General features: G+C 37.5%; 1 protein-coding gene across 2 annotated transcripts in view; it reads left to right on the top strand.

Moving 5' to 3' along the window:
• Window positions 1–252: 252 nt before the first annotated feature.
• LOC148409420 (zinc finger protein 385C-like) overlaps window positions 253–21,923 on the top strand; it is a 37,904-nt gene continuing 16,233 nt past the window's right edge. The window contains exons 1-2 of one of the 2 annotated variants that reach the window (XM_088439940.1): window positions 253–345; window positions 18,504–18,746. In XM_088439940.1, the coding sequence (XP_088296066.1) occupies window positions 303–345; window positions 18,504–18,746 (286 nt within the window). In that variant the 5' untranslated portion in view covers window positions 253–302. Of the gene's footprint in view, window positions 346–18,503; window positions 18,747–21,489; window positions 21,739–21,923 lie in introns of those variants that run through there. The other variant, XM_088439941.1, reaches the window with a different exon arrangement.

Genomic DNA, 21,923 nt, shown 5'->3' with positions numbered 1-21,923 from the left:
AAACATTTATAATAATCATATTTAACATGAAAAACTTTTCTTTAGCTTCCTATCTGTTTTTGAAATGTATTAGTTTGCGAAAACAAACGCTAACAGTCCATTTTTGCATTCGTTTACGGGTCAGGTGTGACATCCAATATGGCGGGCGCGCGGACGTATCGCAGCAACGGACCAACCCGCGGATCGTACGTTCCCGTCGCCGCCATATTGGATGTGGCAAAGAGAGTGAGAAAAAGAGAGCGAACGGGGAGAGTGTGGAGGAGGCAGCCGAGCATGGGCTCAGTCAGGTCGAGAGCCAGGAAATGGACATCAGCAACGGAGAACCCGAGGGGCCACCTCCCCCAGGTAGGAGACACTTTTAAACGTTTTTCCCCCCCTCACTTTGTGCCTTTATTTTTTTGTGAGTACATCTCAAGAGGTTGCTTAAGTTTAAGACCGTAATGGTCTCAAAACAAACATAAATGTCATGACTGATGGGACTCCCACAAACTAATCAATAAATATTTTGTTTTGCCTAATGAATGCAGAGGTTTATTTAGTTATGTTTAAAATAGCATTTAGAAGCACATTAACAATATAACTTACTGATACTGCAAGTAAGCCTGTAGTATTGCCTGTCAAGAATTTCGCTAATGTTTTGGCTAATGTTTTCTATTAGAAGTTGTCGTTTTAATTGCCTTTTTGTGAGCTTTTCATTCAATATTTTTCGGGGGGTTGTGAAAACGAGCGTTGCCTAAAAATGGACATGCATTGCCTATAATTTAGCACAACTTATTTACAACGTACTTTAAAATATTAGTTACGTCCGCAGGGTGTTTCATTCATAAAATTATGTATTGGCAGGTTTAGTTTTTCCTCACGTTCTGTTATTGCGACTTCATTCTTTCACGGATTTTCATTTATGACTATAACGTTTTTCAATTGCAGGTTTACGTCATTGATTTCTCGATCGATTTGATTTCAAATGTTTTCTCTTTTTTTTTTTAAGAAACAAACTTTAAATAAAATGAATGTTTTTTCATTTACGACCATATATTGCAGGTTTACCTTGCTTTTTTTTAAATTATTCCTTCTTTTAAATCTGACCATACTATATATATATATATATATATATATATATATATATATATATATATATATATATATATATATATATATATATATACACACACACACAAAAGCAACAAAAGAAAAACCACATGGATTTTGATTACTGGTGATATTTTTGTTGAAGAAGTAACCCCGTAAACGCTGATAGCTAAGTAATTGTGACCGCTGAAGGAGTGTATCCATTTTTTTTTTCTTCTAAATGTGCTTCCTTGCTTTACATGCTTGGTCTTTTCTTACTTTTGCCATCAAAATCTTCTAAACAAACCAACAAAAATCATATAAGTTATATTTAAGCTGCGGCGTGTATGTTTTTTGTGGTGCTAGACTTTTTTTCAATGGAAAATGTGTTTTTAATGAAAGCTTTGTGCAAAATAGTGGTGGCCAACATAAGGCTCGCGGGTCGGCAAAACAAATCTTCTAAAAGGCCTCAAACGTTGAAGACACAAATGTACATTAACTGAGATTTTGTCGAGTGCATTTTTGTTCCGATATGTCTTGTGGTTGGGCTAGGAAAACAGCAGGAGATGCTCCTTTAAGGTCACAATTAAGGTCCGCAGCATCATCCTCGTTTAAATGACCTTCCAGTCCTCCGTCCTCCTCCGCATTGACTAAATGGCTCCAAACGACGTCAAGCAGTCTTTTTTTTTCTTCTCCCCGCCGAACAAAAGGTCCTTGATTCATCAAATCCCGCGCCTCCCGCTGCCCACTCCTCGAAGCCATGTTGTCATTTTCACCAGCTGCTTCACCTGCCCGCCGCTCGTCTTTTGGAGCGTAGGTGTGCACACACAAGGGCCTCATTCTCCAGCACACATACTGATTTTTTTTTTTTTTCTCAACACAAAATATCTTAGCATGTTTCTTTGTGAGAAATTTAGCATGAGCAAGCTGTTTATTCACAAATGAATCCCCCACTATGGATTTAATACTCGCAGCCCCTTTTTTTGCTCAGAAATCATAAATATATCTGAGAGTCCTGCTGCAGGGCTTTTCCGCCTCATTTGTGTCAAAATGAGTTTGTGAAAATGTGCGTGAGAAATTCACGCTGTTAATTGTATCGTGTGTGTGTGTGTGTGTGTGTGTGTGTGTGTGTGAGAGAGAGAGAGTGCATGAGATAGTCATTGTGTTGGAGATTGTGTTGTTTTTCGATACGATCTTAGGTCAGTTTGTGTTTTTTTTCAATGATTTCAAAAGATAAATATGATTCTGAATATGAAGTCACCAATGTGACCACTTTTGATTATAATTATTAAGAACATATTTAGTATTTTCCCCCCAAATAGGAAAAAAAGTAGCAGTTGAATTAATCAGACAATATAAATACATAAAAAATACAACATAAACTGCATCTTTATGGATTCAGTATTAGCTTGCATTTTGTGAAAGTATTTGTACCTTTTTTTTAGAATTATTTAAAAAAAAAAAAAAAAATATATATATATATATATATATATATATATATATATATATAAACCTCTAGTTGAGAAAGGTACATGTCTGTTTGAGATGTGGCATCTATTTTAAATTAAAACTTTTTTTTCATATTTTTTTACATTTGTAGTGTGTAGATATATACTATAGTGTATGTACATAATATATGCATATGTGTGTATGTGTATATGTGTGTATGTATATATATATATATATATATATATATATATAATGTGTGTGTTTGTTACTGGAAATGTATTTGTCCTGGTATCGCCAAGTGTATTTTATTTAGCAAAACCAAAACATAGATTGTGTAACATCATCAGTTTTATTTCTGGCTCCTCTGCTGGAAGTTTGCGTCACTCATGACAATGCACATCTGTTTAAAACTTAACAAAATAGAAGTATTTCACATGTTGCAGAGAGGCACTCTCACATATCCTAGCAATAAGTTGTTTCATGTTCCAATCAATTTGCTCTTAATTTGAAAAGACTATACATGGTTCCTTTCACGGCATTAAAAAGCATTAAAAGATTTTTTGATACCATCAGAAATCCTGCATTTAGTAAGAAAAAAAATACGAATATAATAGCAATATTCTTTTTTTTTTTTCCCAATTTAGACTTTGTCAACAGAAAAGGTTAACCATGTAATGAGTTGCCTGTCCGTGTCTAGCCGACTCATTGTTCGGTGTTCGCCGCGGAGCACCGCAATCCTCGGCGCCCCGCCCCAACCGAAAGGTGACATTGGCCGATGACTTCTCGGCCGAGCAGTTGTGATGAAGTTGAATTTTCTCTTTGCCTCGTCTGTGCTTTGGCGTTTGACTTCCAGCCTCGGTCTGGGTGAAGAACATCATCTGTAAAATTGAGACTAACCAAGTGGAACGGGATTGCGATGGGAGCAGCTTGAGCCGCAGTATTCACCCCCCCACATCGTGTATATAGACTACTCCCCTGTCGTGTGTATAGACTCAACGCCCATGCTTTTGAAAACATCATATATTTTTTCAAATTTTTGTTCCATTTCATTCAAATTGCGCAAAAAAAAAAAAAAAAAGGCTTGACTCGGAAAATTACGCGTGGGAGAAGCGCTATGATGAAATACATCCAACCCGTATGCCTGGAGCAGCCATTTTCTGTCATGGCGCGTGCTTCGCCGCCGGCCAGCTTTGCGAAATTCCCCCCAACAGATGTCTTGACGATAAGACCCCCCTCCCAAAAAAAAAAAGAGCGTAATTACCAAAATTAACTCGGAAAAAAAAAAAAATCCACCTTTGTCTTCGTTATCTCCGAAAGTCCATTTCAAATGGAGTGTGTGACTGGCGAAATTACAAACGGAGACGGCGCGTCGACTTATCGCGACAGCCTCGCACCCCCACCTCATACTCGGCCAAATGGATTTTGGTGTTGAGGCTCCCTTCAGAGATTGTAATGGCTTGTCTTTGGACTGTGTCATTACAAGTCACATGACAGCCTGCCTGTGCGCTGATAACTGTGATCTTTATTCTGCTGCTCACAAGCAAAGATAGAAGTGGGGGGGGGGACCCCGCCCCCAAATAAATCTCTGCTGCTGGCTGAAGCCCAGGGTGGAAAAATGAGGCGTGACGAATGCGAATTGCGGGCGCCTTTTTTTTTTTCCTCCGAATTTTGCAGCATTGTCCGTTATTTAGATGAAAAACACAAAAAAAGCATTCCGATAAAAGTAGATGCGCAGCACTGCGAAAAAATTGACAGGTGCTCTCTATTGCCAACTAATTTTGCCATTAATCGCGGCTTTCTATAGCCTTTTTAAAAGCCACCCCTGCCCAGCACAAAAGACTCGGCCTGCAGACCAAATTAAATGGCCGTTAAATTAGGGAGCCATTATGGCATTCACTGCTCTGCTGATTTTTGTGACACTTTATTCCCCCCCCCCCCCCCAGTCATGACTGGAACACACTGAGGGGAGCTACTTTCGGGTGACTATTTTGTGAAATGGCCTCTTATAATCATCTCTCATGGATTTACAATTGAAGGTCAAAGTACACATTTTGCATACGGTTTTATATACAGGATGTAGAGATTTTATATTTGTGATCTAAACAACTGTGAATACGGATGGGGCCTAAAAGACAAAATCTGCAATATAAAAGAATGCCCAATGTAGATGTGCCATTTTCAAAGTTTTCTTTGTAATGAGAAGACTGCGAGAAAATGACCACTTTAGAATGCATATCTAAACATAAACAGGATTGTCACTTTTGTTTTAAGCTAATTCTTCAGCAGCTACTGAGCTAATTAAAAAAAAATCATGCAACTCATGTTAGTACAGTGATTGGCGTAAGTTTTTTTTTTATTCTTTTTTCAGTGTTCACAAATGATCTTTTGCCATTATTTTACAATTTATTTCTTCTACTTGAAAATCATAATATGGGCACACAGGTAGCGTATCCTGTTTTTATTCCTTAGGCCTGCTTCTATTGAGTATTTTGGTATTCAGATAAAAATAAAAAAATATTAATACAGTACATGTATATATATTTTTTGGGTGATAAACAATTGTAAACACAGAAGACCAAATAATACATCTTCTGAATCATGATTGAATGTTATATATTTTTTATTTATTATATTATATTATATTATATTATATTATATTATCCATCCAGCCATTTTCTAAAGCTGCTTATCCTTACAAGGGTCGCAGGACACCCTGAACTTGCCTATACTATGTATTTTATTTTATATTATATTATATTATATTATATTATATATGGTTATTGTTTTACACATATATATCTATATATATATATATATATATATATATATATATATATATATATATGTTGTTTTTTTTTTAAGGTGGCACGGTAGCAAGCCTGCGACCCTTGTGAGGATAAGCGGCTCTAAAACACGGATGGATGGATGTTTTTTTTCAAAGCGACTTCGGACCCACAGCCTCAAAAGTGATCAGTAGCAACAGCGACCATGCGTCTTGACGTCAGCATAAAAATGTGCAGTTATGATATACGTCGATTAAACTGCCTCTGAAAATGAATCGGACTGTTCTCAGGCGCACGGGAGCACTGCTAGCCGCTAATTCATGCTATAGATGCTGCGATAAATGCTAGCGCAATAAAATGTCAGTGTAATTCAGTTGTTTTTGTTTATTTTTAGTGAGGAAGATTTTTGCTGCGACACGCTTTTCCAGGAAATACTTCAAAATAAAAGGCGTTCATGTCCATACATTACTTGGTATGGTAGGATTTGATTTGAATCGTTTAGTGGTCTTCTCACCACTTTTGATGGTGCGTTTTACTTTGTTTGTTTATTCCGTCGCACTTGCGGCCGAACAAGCACCCACCCGAAAAAGGATGAGAAATCTTGTGGCCTTTTATTTCCGCGAGTGCCAAATACAAATAATAAACATCTTATTTATTCTAGTCTTTCCTTATAAAAGAAAGCTACCAATCTTACTCCGGATAAAATCCTGAAATAAGTATAATACCTGCCAACGTTTGACTCTCATTCTAATTGCAATCGTCTGCCGGCTCCTGATAAGAATTTGATTCAATGCGACGGCTTTGTGTACTGGAGCCGCAAAATGCATATTGTGTTTAACCCAAACCACCTTAAAGAGCTGCTGCGATAATTCAGGCAATTAAGCCCATTTACCCAGCAAGTGAACCTAATTAAAAAAATCAATTCAATTTAGCCTGTCAGGGCTCCAAAAGGAGTCGGCATAGATAAGACATTTGCAGGATGGATGGCCTTCTGGGAATGTGAGCGATCTTATCTTGCGCCGGGAAGATTTAGGCCAGAAGTAAAAATACCGTATTGGATTTCTTCACCTTTGTGATGGTTTTCGCTGAAGGGGAAAGTCATTTAACTAAAGGGTGGGTTTGAACAGTGGTTCTCAAGCTTATTAACAAAATAAAGGCATAAGACGTTTTTTAAAGGAGTAACTATAATACAAGTTAGCAATATGTTGCTTCATGTTCCAATTAATTTCCTTTTAATTTGAAAAGGAAATGTACTGTTCCTGTCACAGCAAACGACATGAAATTAGATTTGCTGCTACCTGCAGACGCTCTGTTTAACTCCCTGTTCCAGTTGATTAGCTCTTAACTTGAAAAGAAAAATGTACTGTTCTTCTTACGCCAAAAATCTTGAAGTTACATTAACTGATATCTTCAGGAATCAAATTAAAATCTCATGTACCCCCGAAGTGCATCTATGTACCCCCACTGGAACCACTGGATTAGAACACCATGACATATACATACAGTATACAGTACACATTTATTATTTACAGTCATTATTTACGTTCATTCAGATGTCATCCAAAAACATTTGGTCAATTTCCTTAACGCGTCATTTAAACATTCCTGTAGCGATGCAATGTTTAATCTATGGCTAAAAATGAGTAATAACAGTAATTTCAGGAAATTTTAAGCTAATGGTTTTATTGTAATGAATAGGTTTCTTTTTAAAATTATCCGTCATTGTTTTGGGGAGGAAATTTGCAAATCCAAACTAGTAGTGGTATCGGTACTTAGTATCATTATATTTGATTACTCAAGTTGAGTACATGTAGTTATCAATTGGAAAAATATGGTTTTGAAAATGCCTACATCTGCAAACATCTGCTTTTTTTTTGGACAATTTTGGGCTATTTTTGACAATTTGTAGAACAAAGCAGTGCATTTTCTTCTGTATCAATTTGAAAGTAAAGCCCTGTTTTTGAATAAAGGCTTGGATGTCAACACGTTTTTATTTACAATGCATTCATAGCTTATTAAAATTATGTTTATTTGCGGCCTGTAATCTTCAATATATTAAGCACATAAATACCCCGGGTGAATGAAATTCATTATCTTGGTTGTGGATTATTATTATGACTAAATTATGTTGGCAACACGTAATGACCACAACTTCGATCATCGATTAAAACATTGCTAATAAATATTCTCTCCATTACAGTTCTAGAATGTCTCGAGAATCTATAAAAAAAAAATAAAAACATTGAAAGAGTGATCATTTGCCATACAAACAGAGCAAGGTGCTTGTTCTTTGTGAGCTGTTCAAGGAAATTGGCATCCAATCACATTTTCATCCGCCTACTTCCTTCCTTTTTTCTTTCCTTCCTTCCACACTCAATATAAAGACGTGACCCACATTTCCCCGCAATGCTTTCGGATAGCTTGAACAACAAATATAAAGGGAGAGTCCGTTTGCCTCAGTGATGTCTGACAATTTTTGAATTGGTATGGAGCCCTATGAGCTTGTTGTTGGGATGTTTTATATACATTTATTTATATATATATATATATATATATATATATATATATATACAGTATATACTATATATACAGTATATACTATATATATATATATATATATATATATATATATATATATATATATATATATATATAATATAGATAGATAGATAGACAGTATCAATTTTTTTTCAACAAAAGAAACAAACTCTACTTCATGGATTTTTTGGAAATAACATTTGGACAAGTAGAATCATTCATTAAAAAATGGAACTTGGACGTTTATAGCCGTCTTTGGCAGTGAATGAGTTAAGCAATTACAACTTAAGACAAAGATCATGATATTCAAACACTGCGCTTCATTTTTTCCCAGATTTTTCCATTTTATGAAGTTAAACATATACTTAACCTGTTCAGAATCAGACACAGTTTTACGCAACCCTTGAAAAAAATTGGAAGAAATAAAAACGTCTGGACTCAATGGGATTGAACGAGCTTTTAAGAATAAAGCATGTTCTGCTTGTAATTCATACTATTATATTTGAAAGCTTTGAGTGACCCAAGAAAATGAAGTTATTTTATTCATTAAATATTCTTGTAATGAAACGACCGATTAATCAATGTCTGACTTATTTTGCCAAATTTTGTGATTTGCATCGACCTCCGAAAATCTCCATCATATTGACTATCAATTTATAATCTTTACAAAGCTTATCTTTGTGTCTTATTAGCTTGAGCAGGGATGCATAATGTTGTGACCGGTGAGCACACATCCTATTATTATTAATAGACACATTAACGCTCCAAACATCACACTGGCTAAATGTCAATACAAAGCAGTAAATACACCGGCTCCATTATTAGGCCCGAATACTTAAATCCCCGGGAGAGTCGGCTATAAAAAGCTAACCGCCACACTATTCAAGTGTTCTTGGCATGGTTACAAGGTTGTGAACGCGCGTTTACATTTGGAAACAATCTCAGGGCATAGCAGGGTTCTGACACTTCCTGCCTGCTCCGCGCTCCTTGACAGCTCCCGGAATGCCGAGAATGGATAGCGCGGACGCGTGACACGTCCCGTCTCCGCGAGGGCCGCCACGCATTTATCGCGATATGACTGACTGTCTCCGTCCCGCTCGATGAGAGGATGCAAAGATTCAGCTTCGAGGTTTTGGGAGAAGCGCTAAGGGATGGCGGGCCAAGCCGAGCGAGCGTATGCTTTCCGTGCCGAGCGATAGGCGGTGGGTGGAAAGAAACATGGAGGCGAGGGATGACTAATGAGGATGACTAATAAAAGTGCGCTCGGGGTGTTGCTCCGTGTCATTTGTCTCGTCTTTCGATAGGTGAGAAATCCCAGGCTTGGGGGCCGGATGCGGACCTCGAGGACACTTTGTGCCCCGCTAATACAAAGAAATTGCCTCTACCCCCGCACCTCGTTTTTTCAAATTAATGATGAAAAAATGAAGCCTCATGAAACGCTTCATATTTTTTTTGCTCCTCTAGATCAGGGATCCCCAATCTTTTGTCACCACGGACCAGTCAACGCCCTCAAAATGTACACAAATTACATTGAATAAGTGAATCATATAACTCAATTACAAATGCTATTCATTTCAATACAACATGTTAATTAGATGCAAATGAGTACTTATCAATGCATTTGCTAACATATACAAGAGAAATACCTGGCACAAACCAAAATGTTAACATGCTAAACGCATACAAGGCAGCACGATATATCATGCCGAAGATAAGAACTAACATTAACTAGCATGTTATCCACAGTCACAAGTTTTTATCATAAATGACAACATTGTTACAAAGAAAGTACAATTTACAGACACCCATATGTCAAAGACAGTAACTGCTCCTACGTGAAGCCACACCGTCCTTCCTCACGACAAAATGTAATATGAATAACGGCCAGAGGTGGCACCAAAAAACAAAGACCAAGCCGCATAAGGCACAAATTAATTAACTATTAAAGTTTAAACTAAATCAGTTCCTAAACAACATTGTTTCGGTGCGGCAAATTCGGCCCGGTACCGGTACGTGGATCAACTGGTATCGGGCCGCGGACCACCCAGTTTGGGACCGGTTTGGGACTCTTGATGACAGGTTTGGTTTAACCCTAGTGCAAAATTTTGATCAATCCTCTGATCTTTACATCAAAGGCATTTGACAACTAAGCATTAAAAGACGACACTAGGAAGCTGACACACAAAATGCTTATATACTGTATATATGTATGTGAGTGCATGCATGGGTGTGTGTATGTGTGTATTTGAGATTGATAGAGGAAATTCCCATAGGTATGTTTCCCCCCAAAAATGAGTGAGTATGCTCATATAGAAAATGTTCTTATAGGCTGTAGTGATTAGTAGGTACAGCGTCATGTTGAGCATATTACCATTGTCATGACGAAATTTCCCATTTAGCCACTGTAATATTTGTTGTTCCTAATATTGTGACCTGTGGGAGTTTAAGAACTGTATGTTCCACTTTAAACAGAGGTCACATGACTTTAGCAGCCTTAGGGTCCACCCAGATGGTCGCTGACAGATGCCCACAATTGCTGTTGTCCTTGCTTGGAGTGCACTTAAAAAAATAACCTCCAACATTGCACTTTGTCCGTTTCAAACGTTCTCAATAATCAGCCATTGTTTTTCTTGGCAGCGATTTTCAATATTTGCATTGAAATATAAATCATCACCCTAATATTTTCCCCTGGCCGTGCTTATCAGCAGGCAAACACGTTCTCTTCTTCACGTTGGCCGTCTTTGCCTCGCTAACCTCTTATCTCCCACCGCGCCACTCTTGTCCTTGGCTCAATCGCACGTCCTTTACTCTGTTGGATGCTCGCCAAAGGTTTTTCGCCACCGTGAGGTGTCCACTTGTTTAGCCCCCGCTGTGCGTCTTGTTACCGGGTAGCCGACACCGCGGGAAATGCAGGAAATTTTCTCTCGATATTTAACCCTCTCCCATGACTGCATAACGTCTGTGTAAATGAGAATTTTTGAATGTTTGAAATACAGCTGTGCCTTGACATATGAGTGAGCTGTCATACAAGTTTTTTGCAACATGAGCCTTTTTGTTGCATATTTGCTTTGTTTTGTAGGCAAAAATGATACGGGCATAAATCAATTCACACAAGTTTGGCAGATAATTAATAATTTTTCATTTTCGGAGATGGTTGAAGTTAGTGCCTGGAGAAATTTGATTAGGTTCTCTGATTTTTACAACATTGGCCCTGCTAAAGTCATTCCACGGTTTTTTTACCAAGCAATCGTTTGCATATAAAATGTGAATAGAATTACATCATTTTTAAAGCACCCTGCTTTTCCTTCTTACCAACTAAATAGTTTAAAAAACATTAGCAGGATTTTTTTTTTTTTATATTCCGAGGCAAACCAACCTTTTAGCACTTTGATGACATCACCTGTGCCCAGGCTTGGACAATGACCAATCCTGGCTCACCCGTTGGTCATATGACATTCGTTAGCCGAACCATGATTGATTGGTCATTTTTAGTCGACAGCAAACAAGGAATGTTTTTAAAAGTAATAATAGCATGTAAAAATATTGAAGTTATCAAATGACCTGATTCAGCCCAAAAATGTAAATTTACGTTTTTAAGAGTCCAGACATTCAATCCCAGGGTTTTATCTTATTTTATTTTATTTAAGTGGTGTGCTAAAGGAGTATCTAAAAATGGCTGGTAGTAAAACACTTTTATAGGCACAAGCTTAACTTTTTACAGCTGAAAATGGCAAAATAAATGGACTCCCCCTTCAAATGCTACAATGAAGTTAGTGAGTACCTATTGTAAACAAGTCTTGTGCAGAAACTATCCAGCATTCTGCCACCTTTGCAAAATCTCATTTTCACGATTTGTATATATATATATATATATAATTTAAAATGATGGATGCCCTATTATATTCCTGAAATAGTGACATTCGCTAGAATAAAGACCCTACCTCAACCACTTATGTTAAATAAATGTTCACTACCCCCGCTGAGGTTAGATATTTCATACTGTTTAAACTGAAGTGAAAATGGGTGCGTGTTTGCTCACGTGTGTGTGTTTGTGAACATCGTCAGATAGGGGGGTCTAATTATAAAGAGCCGGCATGTCCAAAACCTTTCTCAGCCTCTTTGTTTAACACTGTCGCTAATCTCTGGCTACACAGTGCTTTGTGTTATCTGCTGATTACTGTCAGGTGTCCGCCAGATGGACGTCAAGCCGGGGCCGACGCGTGCTGCGGGGTACGCGACGCGGTCCGGCGTCTCGTATTCTGAGATGTAGTTTACACATCAACAACTTATTTGCCACTGTTTCCGCATGTCGGGAGTCCCAGTGGAAACGGTGACTAAAAATATGCGTCCACTTAACAACTCCCACTCACTTACCTAACAGTGTGAATCACCGCTGTATTTGAGTTTGCAAATGACCTTGACACCGGGACTGCTTGTCGCCGTTGTAAAAACTCTGTTAACTGCGCATGCCACGTTTCGAATAACTTTTAACAACAAGTTTAACCCTTGTGCAGAATTTGGCAGCTAGAATTTTGGGTTATATTCTTCCACATCATTCTCACAGTATTTTATCTCATGTATGGTGCACTCTTGGTAGTGGTCATGCCATTTTTAACTTTTACATGTCAGCATCTGGGTGAAATTTCAGTTCGCTTGTGCCTTCTTTCAACGTGTTCCCTTTGATGTGAACGGCCTAAAGATCAAAGGGTTGGACACAATACTGCCACAAAGGTTAAGTACAGATCAAGGGCATTTGTTATAAAGAGACAATACTGTATAATAAAAAAAAAAAACACCAACATATACATATATATATATATATATATATATATATATATATATATATATATATATATATATATATATATATATATATATATATATATATATAAATATATAAATTAGCTTTATTTTTTTCCAATAATCTATTCTTTCAAATAATCTATTAATTACTTTAATAATCTGCAAAAAATATATATTTTTTGTTCAAGACCAAGACTTGAAAGAAGCTCATTGCTGTTTGCTGTGAAAATTGGGTAAGGTCCAATAGAAGGGGACCACTTGGTGAAAATGTAAATTTTACATAGGGAAAGATTTTATTTTATTTCATTTTCTATAAAATTCACTGTTTTGATGTGTGAAATTAGAATGAAGCCGAATATTGCCCAACAAATTTAGCATTTTTCGTGAAAGACGAGTTCCATGTAGAAACCTGTAGAACCTCTGGTTTTCGGCACATCATTTCTCTATGTACAAGAAACAAAATAGCAGAAAAAACAAAACTGTCACTGTGGATCCATTTGTTGTCTTGTTACCAAGAAGACTATCACCATTGAATATTTTTAGAATCAGTTATTCTATTGAAAATTCCAGTTATTAAAATATGCTGTCAAAATTATATTTTTCTTTATACAAGGTGCGAAATGAGTGACTTTGCACCTTTTTTCGCTGTGTAAATTTTTAACTTCCTTTATATTTTGTTACGTAGATAGATTAGCATATAGCAGCATGTGACTCCGCATCAATGCTTGTTTCATTAACCTTTCAATGGCATGTTGCATTTTGTTTTAGCATTAAAAAAAAGTAGCCTTTGTTAAGAAGGTTAAATGTAATTTGGTTAAATACACATTGTGTATTTTTTATGTTTAACAAATTGTACACAAGATAGATGCTTGATTGCTCGGTTCCATTGGACATTTCTGTATCAAATGTGAAATTAACCAAGTTTTTATTGCTAACTAAGCCGGTCGTATTGACAGCAGCTCGGGGAAGCTTTATCCGTGAGTCGTATTCACTCGAAATTGTCCCATTTCTTGGCCTTTTGTGCTCAAATTACAGCATAATTGAGCTGCCATTTGTGTGTGACGGGGGTTTCAAACTCGTGCGCTCACAAAAGCCACACGGTTGCCTAGCGACAACTTTAATTATAGTCCACCTGTCATTCTGCATTAATCAAGCTTCTCAGTATTCATTTTGACTGTGGGCTTTGAGGAGCGTCTGTATTTTGTTGAAATCAGCCGCGTGTGTGTGTGTGTGTGTGTGTGTGTGTGTGTGTGTGTTTATTTACTATGTGGTAGTATGTCGCTTGTGCATCATGATGTGGTGACTTTTGTTTTTGACATGGCTATCGGGTCACGCTCGCTAATGGCAGATAGAGACATAAATCAGCCTTTATGACCTCGATATTATGTGATTGGCTTCCGTCTGCTATTCACAGACTGGACAATGCCAGCTAGCGCATGCATGTGAACCTCAAAGGTCGAATGCTTTAAATTGTAAAATATAAATACAGCGGGGCCTCAACTTATAAGTGACCTGACTTAAAAGAAAAGTAAAGGCCAAAATCTTCTTTACGTTCATTTGTTCTCTGCAATCCCAATCAAACATGACATTCTTATTAAAACTTCAAAAAACAACCGTTTCTAAACATCTCTATATCTTAGTTTGTTAGAGCTGAAATGTCGACCAATCACGGCTCAGCTTGCGAGCGTGACATGATCAAACTCAGAAAACGTGAGTCATGATTGATCGTAAAAACGTAAAAAAGTAGAATATTAATCAGAAATCTGTGTTAGACTCGTGAGGTGCACAAAATATATTGCAATTGAAGTTTACGATCAAGGGCGGCTTGGTGGCGCAGTGAATAGCACGGCCGCCTCGCAGTTCAAAGGTCCCGGTTCAAATCCACCTGGTTCTGGCCTTAGTATGTGGAGTTTGCATGTTGTCCCCAAGCCCGTGTGGGTTCTCTCCGGGCACTCCGGCTTCCTCCCACTCCCCAAAAACATGCATGGCAGGTGAACTGCACATACTAAATTGTCCTTGTGCGTGATTGGTTGTTCGTCTCTGTGTGCCCTGCGATTGGCTGGCAACCAGTTCAGGGTGTCCGCCTACTGCCCAAAGCCAGCTGAGATAGGCGCCTGCAACCCCTGTGGGGATAAGGGGCTATAGAAAATGGATGGATGGATGGAAGTTTATATTTAACAAAGAGAATTACACTTCACAATTTTGCCGTATTAGTGCCTGATAGCTTAATGCTAACAGACAATTCAAAACACCATAGACAGGCTACTCAATAGCAATCTTCTTGTGCTCTGACCCTTTAAAAACTCGTTGAATCCCGCCAATGTAATAAAGCAAAATTACACTTCATGATTTTGCGGTCGGAGAGTCTGATAGGTTAATGCTAACACACAATGAAAAAAATATACCATCCACAAGGTAATTGAATAGCATCTTGTTTTGTGATGACCCTTTTAAAACTCATTCAATTCCTTCAACGTATTAAAGAAAAATTACACTTGATGATTTTGCCATAGGAGAGTCCTATAGCTTAATGCTAACACACAGCGCAAAACAACATAGACTACTGAATAGCAATCTTGTTGTGTTATGACCCTTTTAAAACTCATTCAATCTCATCAACATATTAAAGCAAAATTACACTTCATTATTTTGCTGTAAGCCTGCTAGCTTAATGCTATCACACAATACAAATCATCACAGACAGGCTACTTAATAGCATCTTGTTGTATGATGGCTCTTTTAAAACTCATCTACTTATTTCTATGTCTCCATTAAGTGCAGCCATTCAATCGCAGGTATTTTTTTTACATTTTTTTTTTCTATTCAAACATTAGGGTAAATGAAGCTCTGAAAAATGAAGGCATTAAATGAGTTAAGGCATAGGTGTCAAACTCCAGTCCTCGAGGCCCGATGTCCTGCATCTATTACGGTTTCCTCTCCTTAACACACCTGATTCAAATGATTAGCTCATTAGTCAGCTCTGCAGGAGCTTGAAAGTCACCCTAATCATTTGAATTAGGTGTGTTTGAGAAAGAAGGTTAGAAAACATGGAGGACACCGACCCTCGAGGACTGGATTTCGGCAGCTATGAGTTAAGGTGTTCCTCTGTGTAAATATGGGGACGAATGTTTTTTTTTGTTTTTTTTTTTACTGTGCTCTGTGATTGTAGTCCGAAGTCAGCTGGGACAGGCTCTAGCCCGCTCATGACCCGTGAAAAAAAAACCTAACGCGGTCTTGATCACACAGCTAAAGTGTCAGAAGCCTAAACGAGCACCTGCTTGCGTGAAACTACCGAGCATTACGTTGTCACCATCTTTGTGCAGCAGCCCGCCTGATGGCGGGACGCAGCATCACTCATATTAATCCTAGCGACGAATGGCTGCCTTTGAAGTCGGCGTCGCTGCTCCGAGGCAGATAAATTCCAGCGGAAACAGATTTCCATTCCGCTTTCATCTCTCCGGCGGACAAATTGAAATTTTGGAGAACAGATTTTTTTGTGTGTGTGTGTGTGTGTGTGTAAATGAAAGGAGATGTTCTAGGCGAGGCGGAGAGAGAAATATCAAATACGCTGTGGTTTTAATTGTGGCTGTTATCTCATGATGTCTGCTGAAAGAAAAGTGCGTTACTGGAGCCAACATTGACAGTTGATGCTTGTGGACATTTGGACTTGCTCACAAAGGATTTTTTTCACTCCAACTGTGTGCATTCGCACTGAAAGCAAAATTCCATTAGTTCAATTTGGAACATTGTAATAAAAAAATGTTATTAACTATACAAGCTTTTTAACATTAGTAGCTGACTTCAATTGAGGTTCTTTTTTTTATTGGGATTGCAATTTAATATGCAATTATTTTTTTTCACGGTTTTTTCCTACTGTATTTTTTAACCCTTATAAGGCCAGGCATGGGATTGTTCATTGAAAAAAAGGCATTCTCAGGTTATTAGGGAACAAATAACAAAACAAACATGACTTTTTCTAAACCTGAATAATGATATATTTCTTGATTATGATATGAAAAACTGACATTTAGAAAAATGTGCTATTTACTGAATCCCAGGTATTTATATATATATATATATATATATATATATATATATATATATATATATATATATATATATATATAATTTTTCCTCCCAAGTCTTTGGCCAAAGGAGGGTCTAAAAAATGGCTGCTAAATTAAGAACTAAATAATTAATGAATTAAGCACTAAATTAAATTAGTACTTTAAGTACCTTAGTATTAAAGTAACTGATTCACTTGGATACTAAATGTACTAGAGGAATCACTTACTTTAGGAACCTTAAATGTAATCAATTACTTTAAGTAATAATGATTTAAGTAATCAATTGATGAATGTATAAAATATTCACTCCTTTAGCTAGACAGTAAAAAAAAAAAAAAGATACAAAGATACTGGAATTGAATGTCTGGATTCTCAATAAAACATAAACATAAAAATACATCTTTAACCCTCGTGCAATATTTTTCTCCTTTTTTTGTTTCATTTTGTTCCACATCATTCTTGCACTATTTTAGCCAATGGATTCCAAACTCCTGATAGTGATAAGTGGTTGTGCTACGTTGAACTTTGACAGTTTGTCACCCTTGAGTAAAATTTCAGCTCCCTTGTGCCTTCTTTCAATGCTCTCCCTTTGATGTGAAATACCTTTGATGTAAAGATATGCTAAAAGATTTTTTTCTAATTGCCTTTGTGACGCCAATTTCAACTTGATTTTTTTTTTCTAACTCAAGTATATTGCAGCTCACTAGCTTTTTTTTTTTTTTTTATCACAGACATTTTTGTCAAATTTCACAAGCTGCTACTGTGACCGCGTCCATCTTAGATATATTGCCCTGACATGTGCCAGAGATACCGGAACGGCCTTTTATTAGCGGCTAATGTACAGCTCATTCTACTGGTCTGTGTTGTTCATGAGGTGGCACCCACCACAGTATTAGTAGATAAATCTAAGCCTTAAGCAATCACTCTTGTGTGATATCTCTGTTTGGAAAAAGAATGGCCGCCACGAGCATGCTCCATCATAGTAATGACACCGCTAGATTTTGTGGAGTCATGTTGCCCCCCTGTGGAGAGTTCTGTCACAGACCTCAAATTGTAATCCACTAAAGTTGAATCGAAGCAACTTGAATCTTGGTTGTTGAAGATATTTCAACTTGAAAAGGCTTTTGAGGTTCTTAAATATCAGGTTTGGAGTTTGTCGACGTGTGTGTTTGTCCCCTGCGGGTGGTCACATCTCTGTGATTTGTAGTTGTTGTCTGGGTGGGAGGTGAATGGCTGTTTTGCCTTTATGGCTAGTTTGGACTTTTAGAGACCACTTGAGCTTTGGAGTGGGCGGACTTTGAGGGAGAGATGACAGGATGTTGTTGGAAGCAGACAATTGATTCTGTTTTGGCAAACTATCGATATTTGGGATTCTTTCAGGTAAAATGATTTCTTCACCGATGACTAAAAATGATCTTTGACATCTATGGCCGTTAATGACATATTTTACATATATATTTTGACATTTTTTAAAATATTTTTTTAATCTTGATTGTAAAACTGTTCCAAGAGAGCATTCGATACTAATATGGGCACCCGTTGCCCATCCTAATTAAATGTATTTGTGGTATCAGGACTTGGTATCGGAATCAGTGGCTACTCACTAGTTGAGTTCTCGTGTTGTTATCAGCCTGAAAAAAAGTGGTATCGGACATCCCTAGTTTTGGTAGAACATACCTAGTTTGACTGATGTCAGTCATTTTCAATCTTTTTACACCAAGTACCACCTTATTCGTCTACTGTACCACCAACATGATGTGTTCATTCAAAACAATGCACCGTTTTCCCTCCCCAGATATAAATTGTCCCCGCCTTCCTGACAAGAGTCAGGAGGAAAAAGAGGAGGAAGAGGAGGAAAATGAAGACAAGAAGAAAGTGGCGCCAAGGGTCAAGCGTGAGCGGCGTCATGGCAGCGCCAGTGCCACCTTGTGCCAGGTTTGCAACATCCGGCTCAACTCAGGAGCCCAGGCCCAGATCCACTACAAGGGCAAGACGCACCAGAGGAGGCTGCGCAGGTTGGCCAAGGTTGTTGGGACAGGTACAGCTTATTAATTCATTTGTCATATATTTTTTTCAGTACATTTTTTCAAACGCTGGTACGATACACCCAGGGGTACGAAAAGACATTTCAGAGGGTAGTTGAAATTTAACAGGGTTTCCACAGGTAACAGCAAATCTAAATTTGTGCTTTTTAGTGCTGTGACAGGAACAGTACTTTTCTTTTCAAATAAAAAACAAATTAAATGGAACATGGAGCAACTTACTGCTTAATTGTGTTGTAGTGGCTCGTTTGCGATATGTTAGGACCTACATCATTGTATTTTTTCCGCTTTCCACAGGTAAATGTATACATATAAATTACATTTGGCACATTGGCGATTGAAGTTATTATTAAATATGAGTTTTATGGAAGCTATGTTTCCAACCAGGAAGTGAAATGACTTGTTTACTGAAGCAACACCTCTAACCGTGTGTATTTACTATAGATGTTGATTCTCCAGCCATGAACTTGGTTAGAAAGTTAAATATTTTCTGATCCGTCATCCTTCCTGAAAGCAGGCCTGAATATTTTTGTGATAAAACATTGGCTTTGAAACGATAATTTTTGCCTACTGTATTTTTATTTTTTACCATGTTACGGACAAAAGCATTCAAAGAATCCGATTTAATCCGATTTTAGTGCTTTTCACTGTCAGTTTTTGATAATATCATTTTTTTTCAAACGTAGGGATTATTATTCCAAATATCCTCTCCTCCTGAATCGATACCTTCCATTTCTAGACGAGCAAACAAATATGCTAATGCGCATGCAGTATTTGCGTATTTTTTTATTTTTATCTCATCAGAATTTATTGGAGCTTTTCATTTGTAACCATCTAAGCAGAAATGACAATAAGTTAGCTGTTACTTTACTTACACACCAGATTGAGTCTGCTTTGTGTACGCATTGTGATAAATTATATGGATTTATCACATATTTACGATTCCAGAAGAGATGCTTACCATCTTTTCCCCATGCACACCTGTTTTGACAAGAAGCCATTTGTCAGCGTGGCCGGCTGCCATTACTCCAAAGAAAAAGCCGTAATGAGCCAACGGCAGCCAATACAAGGGCCGCATCTAATGTTGATGTACGAGGCTGTCTCCTTCCGTGAGCTCAACGCACGTATTTAGCCGCTCCGCATAATATTCAATTAATGCAGTCGCCGCTGTTTAATGTCTCGCTTGTTGCAACCTCCTTCTGTCATCATCACAACAGTATTGGCGTTTTTTTTTTGCCTGGTCAGATGATAACCTTTAGCCACGGTCAGTCATGCTTAAAAGTTTGCTGGTGACAAACAGCTTGCGCCGATAGCGCCTTGTTTTTTATTTGACAAGTTTATTGATCTTTCCTTTTTAAAGCTTTTAATGCCAAATATTAAAAAAAAAGAGAGAGAGAGAGAGAGAGAGAGTGACTCACCGTAATGCTTTTTTTAAAAGTTTCCCATCTTGAAGAAAATAAATAAATAAATAACAGTTGGCGTCTATTGACGTCGATGGCACTCCTTGGTAGGGACTGCCGATTATTGCCACCATCAAATTTGAACCGATTCGTGTCAAAATACAGAATATCGGTGCCGATAATCAGTATATCACGAGTTTAATGTTTTTTACATTATTCGATAACTGTATTTGTCATTCTTCTTCTTATTATTTTTATTATTATTTACTTCTTCTAATATACTTATAATTTTTCTTCTCATTCAAAAATATTACAAAAAAACGTAAATAAATAAACAATCCATCCCTGCTTTGAAAAAACTGGTTATAATTCTGATTACTAAAGTAATCAGTTACATTCAGTAATGTAAAATAATTTATTACATTAGGTAATTAAGAACTAAAGTGATTACTTAAGGTACTAAACTTCTAAAGTAATTAATTTTTTCAGGGTTATTAGCTGATTATTTTAGGTGCTATTAAAGTTATTTATTACTTTTGTGTTTAAATACATAATCGATTTTTAAATACAGCACTTAAATACATCATCAATTATTAATTGTATTGTATTTAATAGTATTTACGTGCTAAAGCTTTATGTATTTAAGTATTACAATAACTGATTATTTTAATACTTAATTAGTATTATATATGCCTAGTTTTGAATGTCTAGACCAGGTTGGTTTCATCAAGATGATTTTATAATGTAAAGTATAAAAATGAGCTGAATTTTTTTCTATAAATGAAAAACTTCTTTTAGAATATGTTATAAATGTTTTATGATTAGTAGTAGGATTTATGTTTTAAGTTTAATAGTGAAGCTGTGCTTGTACTATTTTGGACAGTATTTTAAATCTCAACAATAATCATTCTGAAGTTAAAGTTTTAAAGTTATAGAAATATACACCATGATTTTATTGGTCCGCCCCACTTGGGAATCGATTTTCCCCCATGCGGCCCACAAGCTAAAACCAGTTTGACACCCCTGGTCTAGACATTAAAAAAAAAAAAAAAAAAATGTCTTGATATAGAAAGAGTTAAAATGCCGTGCAGCATGGCTGCCTCTTGTAAAGAAGCAAGAGAACACTAATAAATCAGTCCCATTGTTTTCAAGCAATTCCGGGAAGGAAAGACGTTATAGTTGTGCAGGTGGGAATTCTGAATAGAAATTTGCGCTGGGAGGAGGAAAAGGAAGAGGAGGAGGGAGTTGAAGGATGCTCATGGTGTGAGCAGCAAACCTCTCTCTCTCGCACGCTCTCTTATTCTCACGCGCTTGCTCTTCACGCACACTCAGCATCCCACTTTCCCTCCGCTATCTCAGAGGGGGAAAAAAAAAAAAAAAACGGCATGGGGACCAGCAGAGCATGGCGCGTTTTAATTGCGACGTGTCCCACGCGCCGCTCTTGAGGGAAGGCACAATGTGTTGCTGACGAGAGCTCTGCCATTTCCACGCCAAGCAGCTGGGGATTTGCCCGAATTTCCTGATGGCCCTTAAACTGACAAGTTGAGCGACTAGCGGAAGAATCCGAAACAAGCAGGGATGCTCTTAGGTAAGGTCTCGGAACGATGACAGCAACTTCTTGGACGATTTGTTCAGTTTGTTTCTCTGACCCGCCACCAGCGTTTTTCTATTCCTGCATCAGTGTCGCTTGGACTAATTGGCCCCTCTTACAGGGGCCAAGTGGGGGGCGCCGACCCCACAATGCCGCCCCGCCATTACCCTGATGTGTCAAAT

The sequence above is a fragment of the Hippichthys cyanospilos genome, chromosome 17 (assembly GCF_059441005.1).
Source record: "Hippichthys cyanospilos isolate Australia breed blue-spotted pipefish chromosome 17, RoL_Hcya_1.0, whole genome shotgun sequence".
Taxonomy (NCBI): domain Eukaryota; kingdom Metazoa; phylum Chordata; class Actinopteri; order Syngnathiformes; family Syngnathidae; genus Hippichthys; species Hippichthys cyanospilos.
Note: the sequence above shows the minus strand (reverse complement) of the source record. Positions and strands in the feature narration are given on the sequence as shown.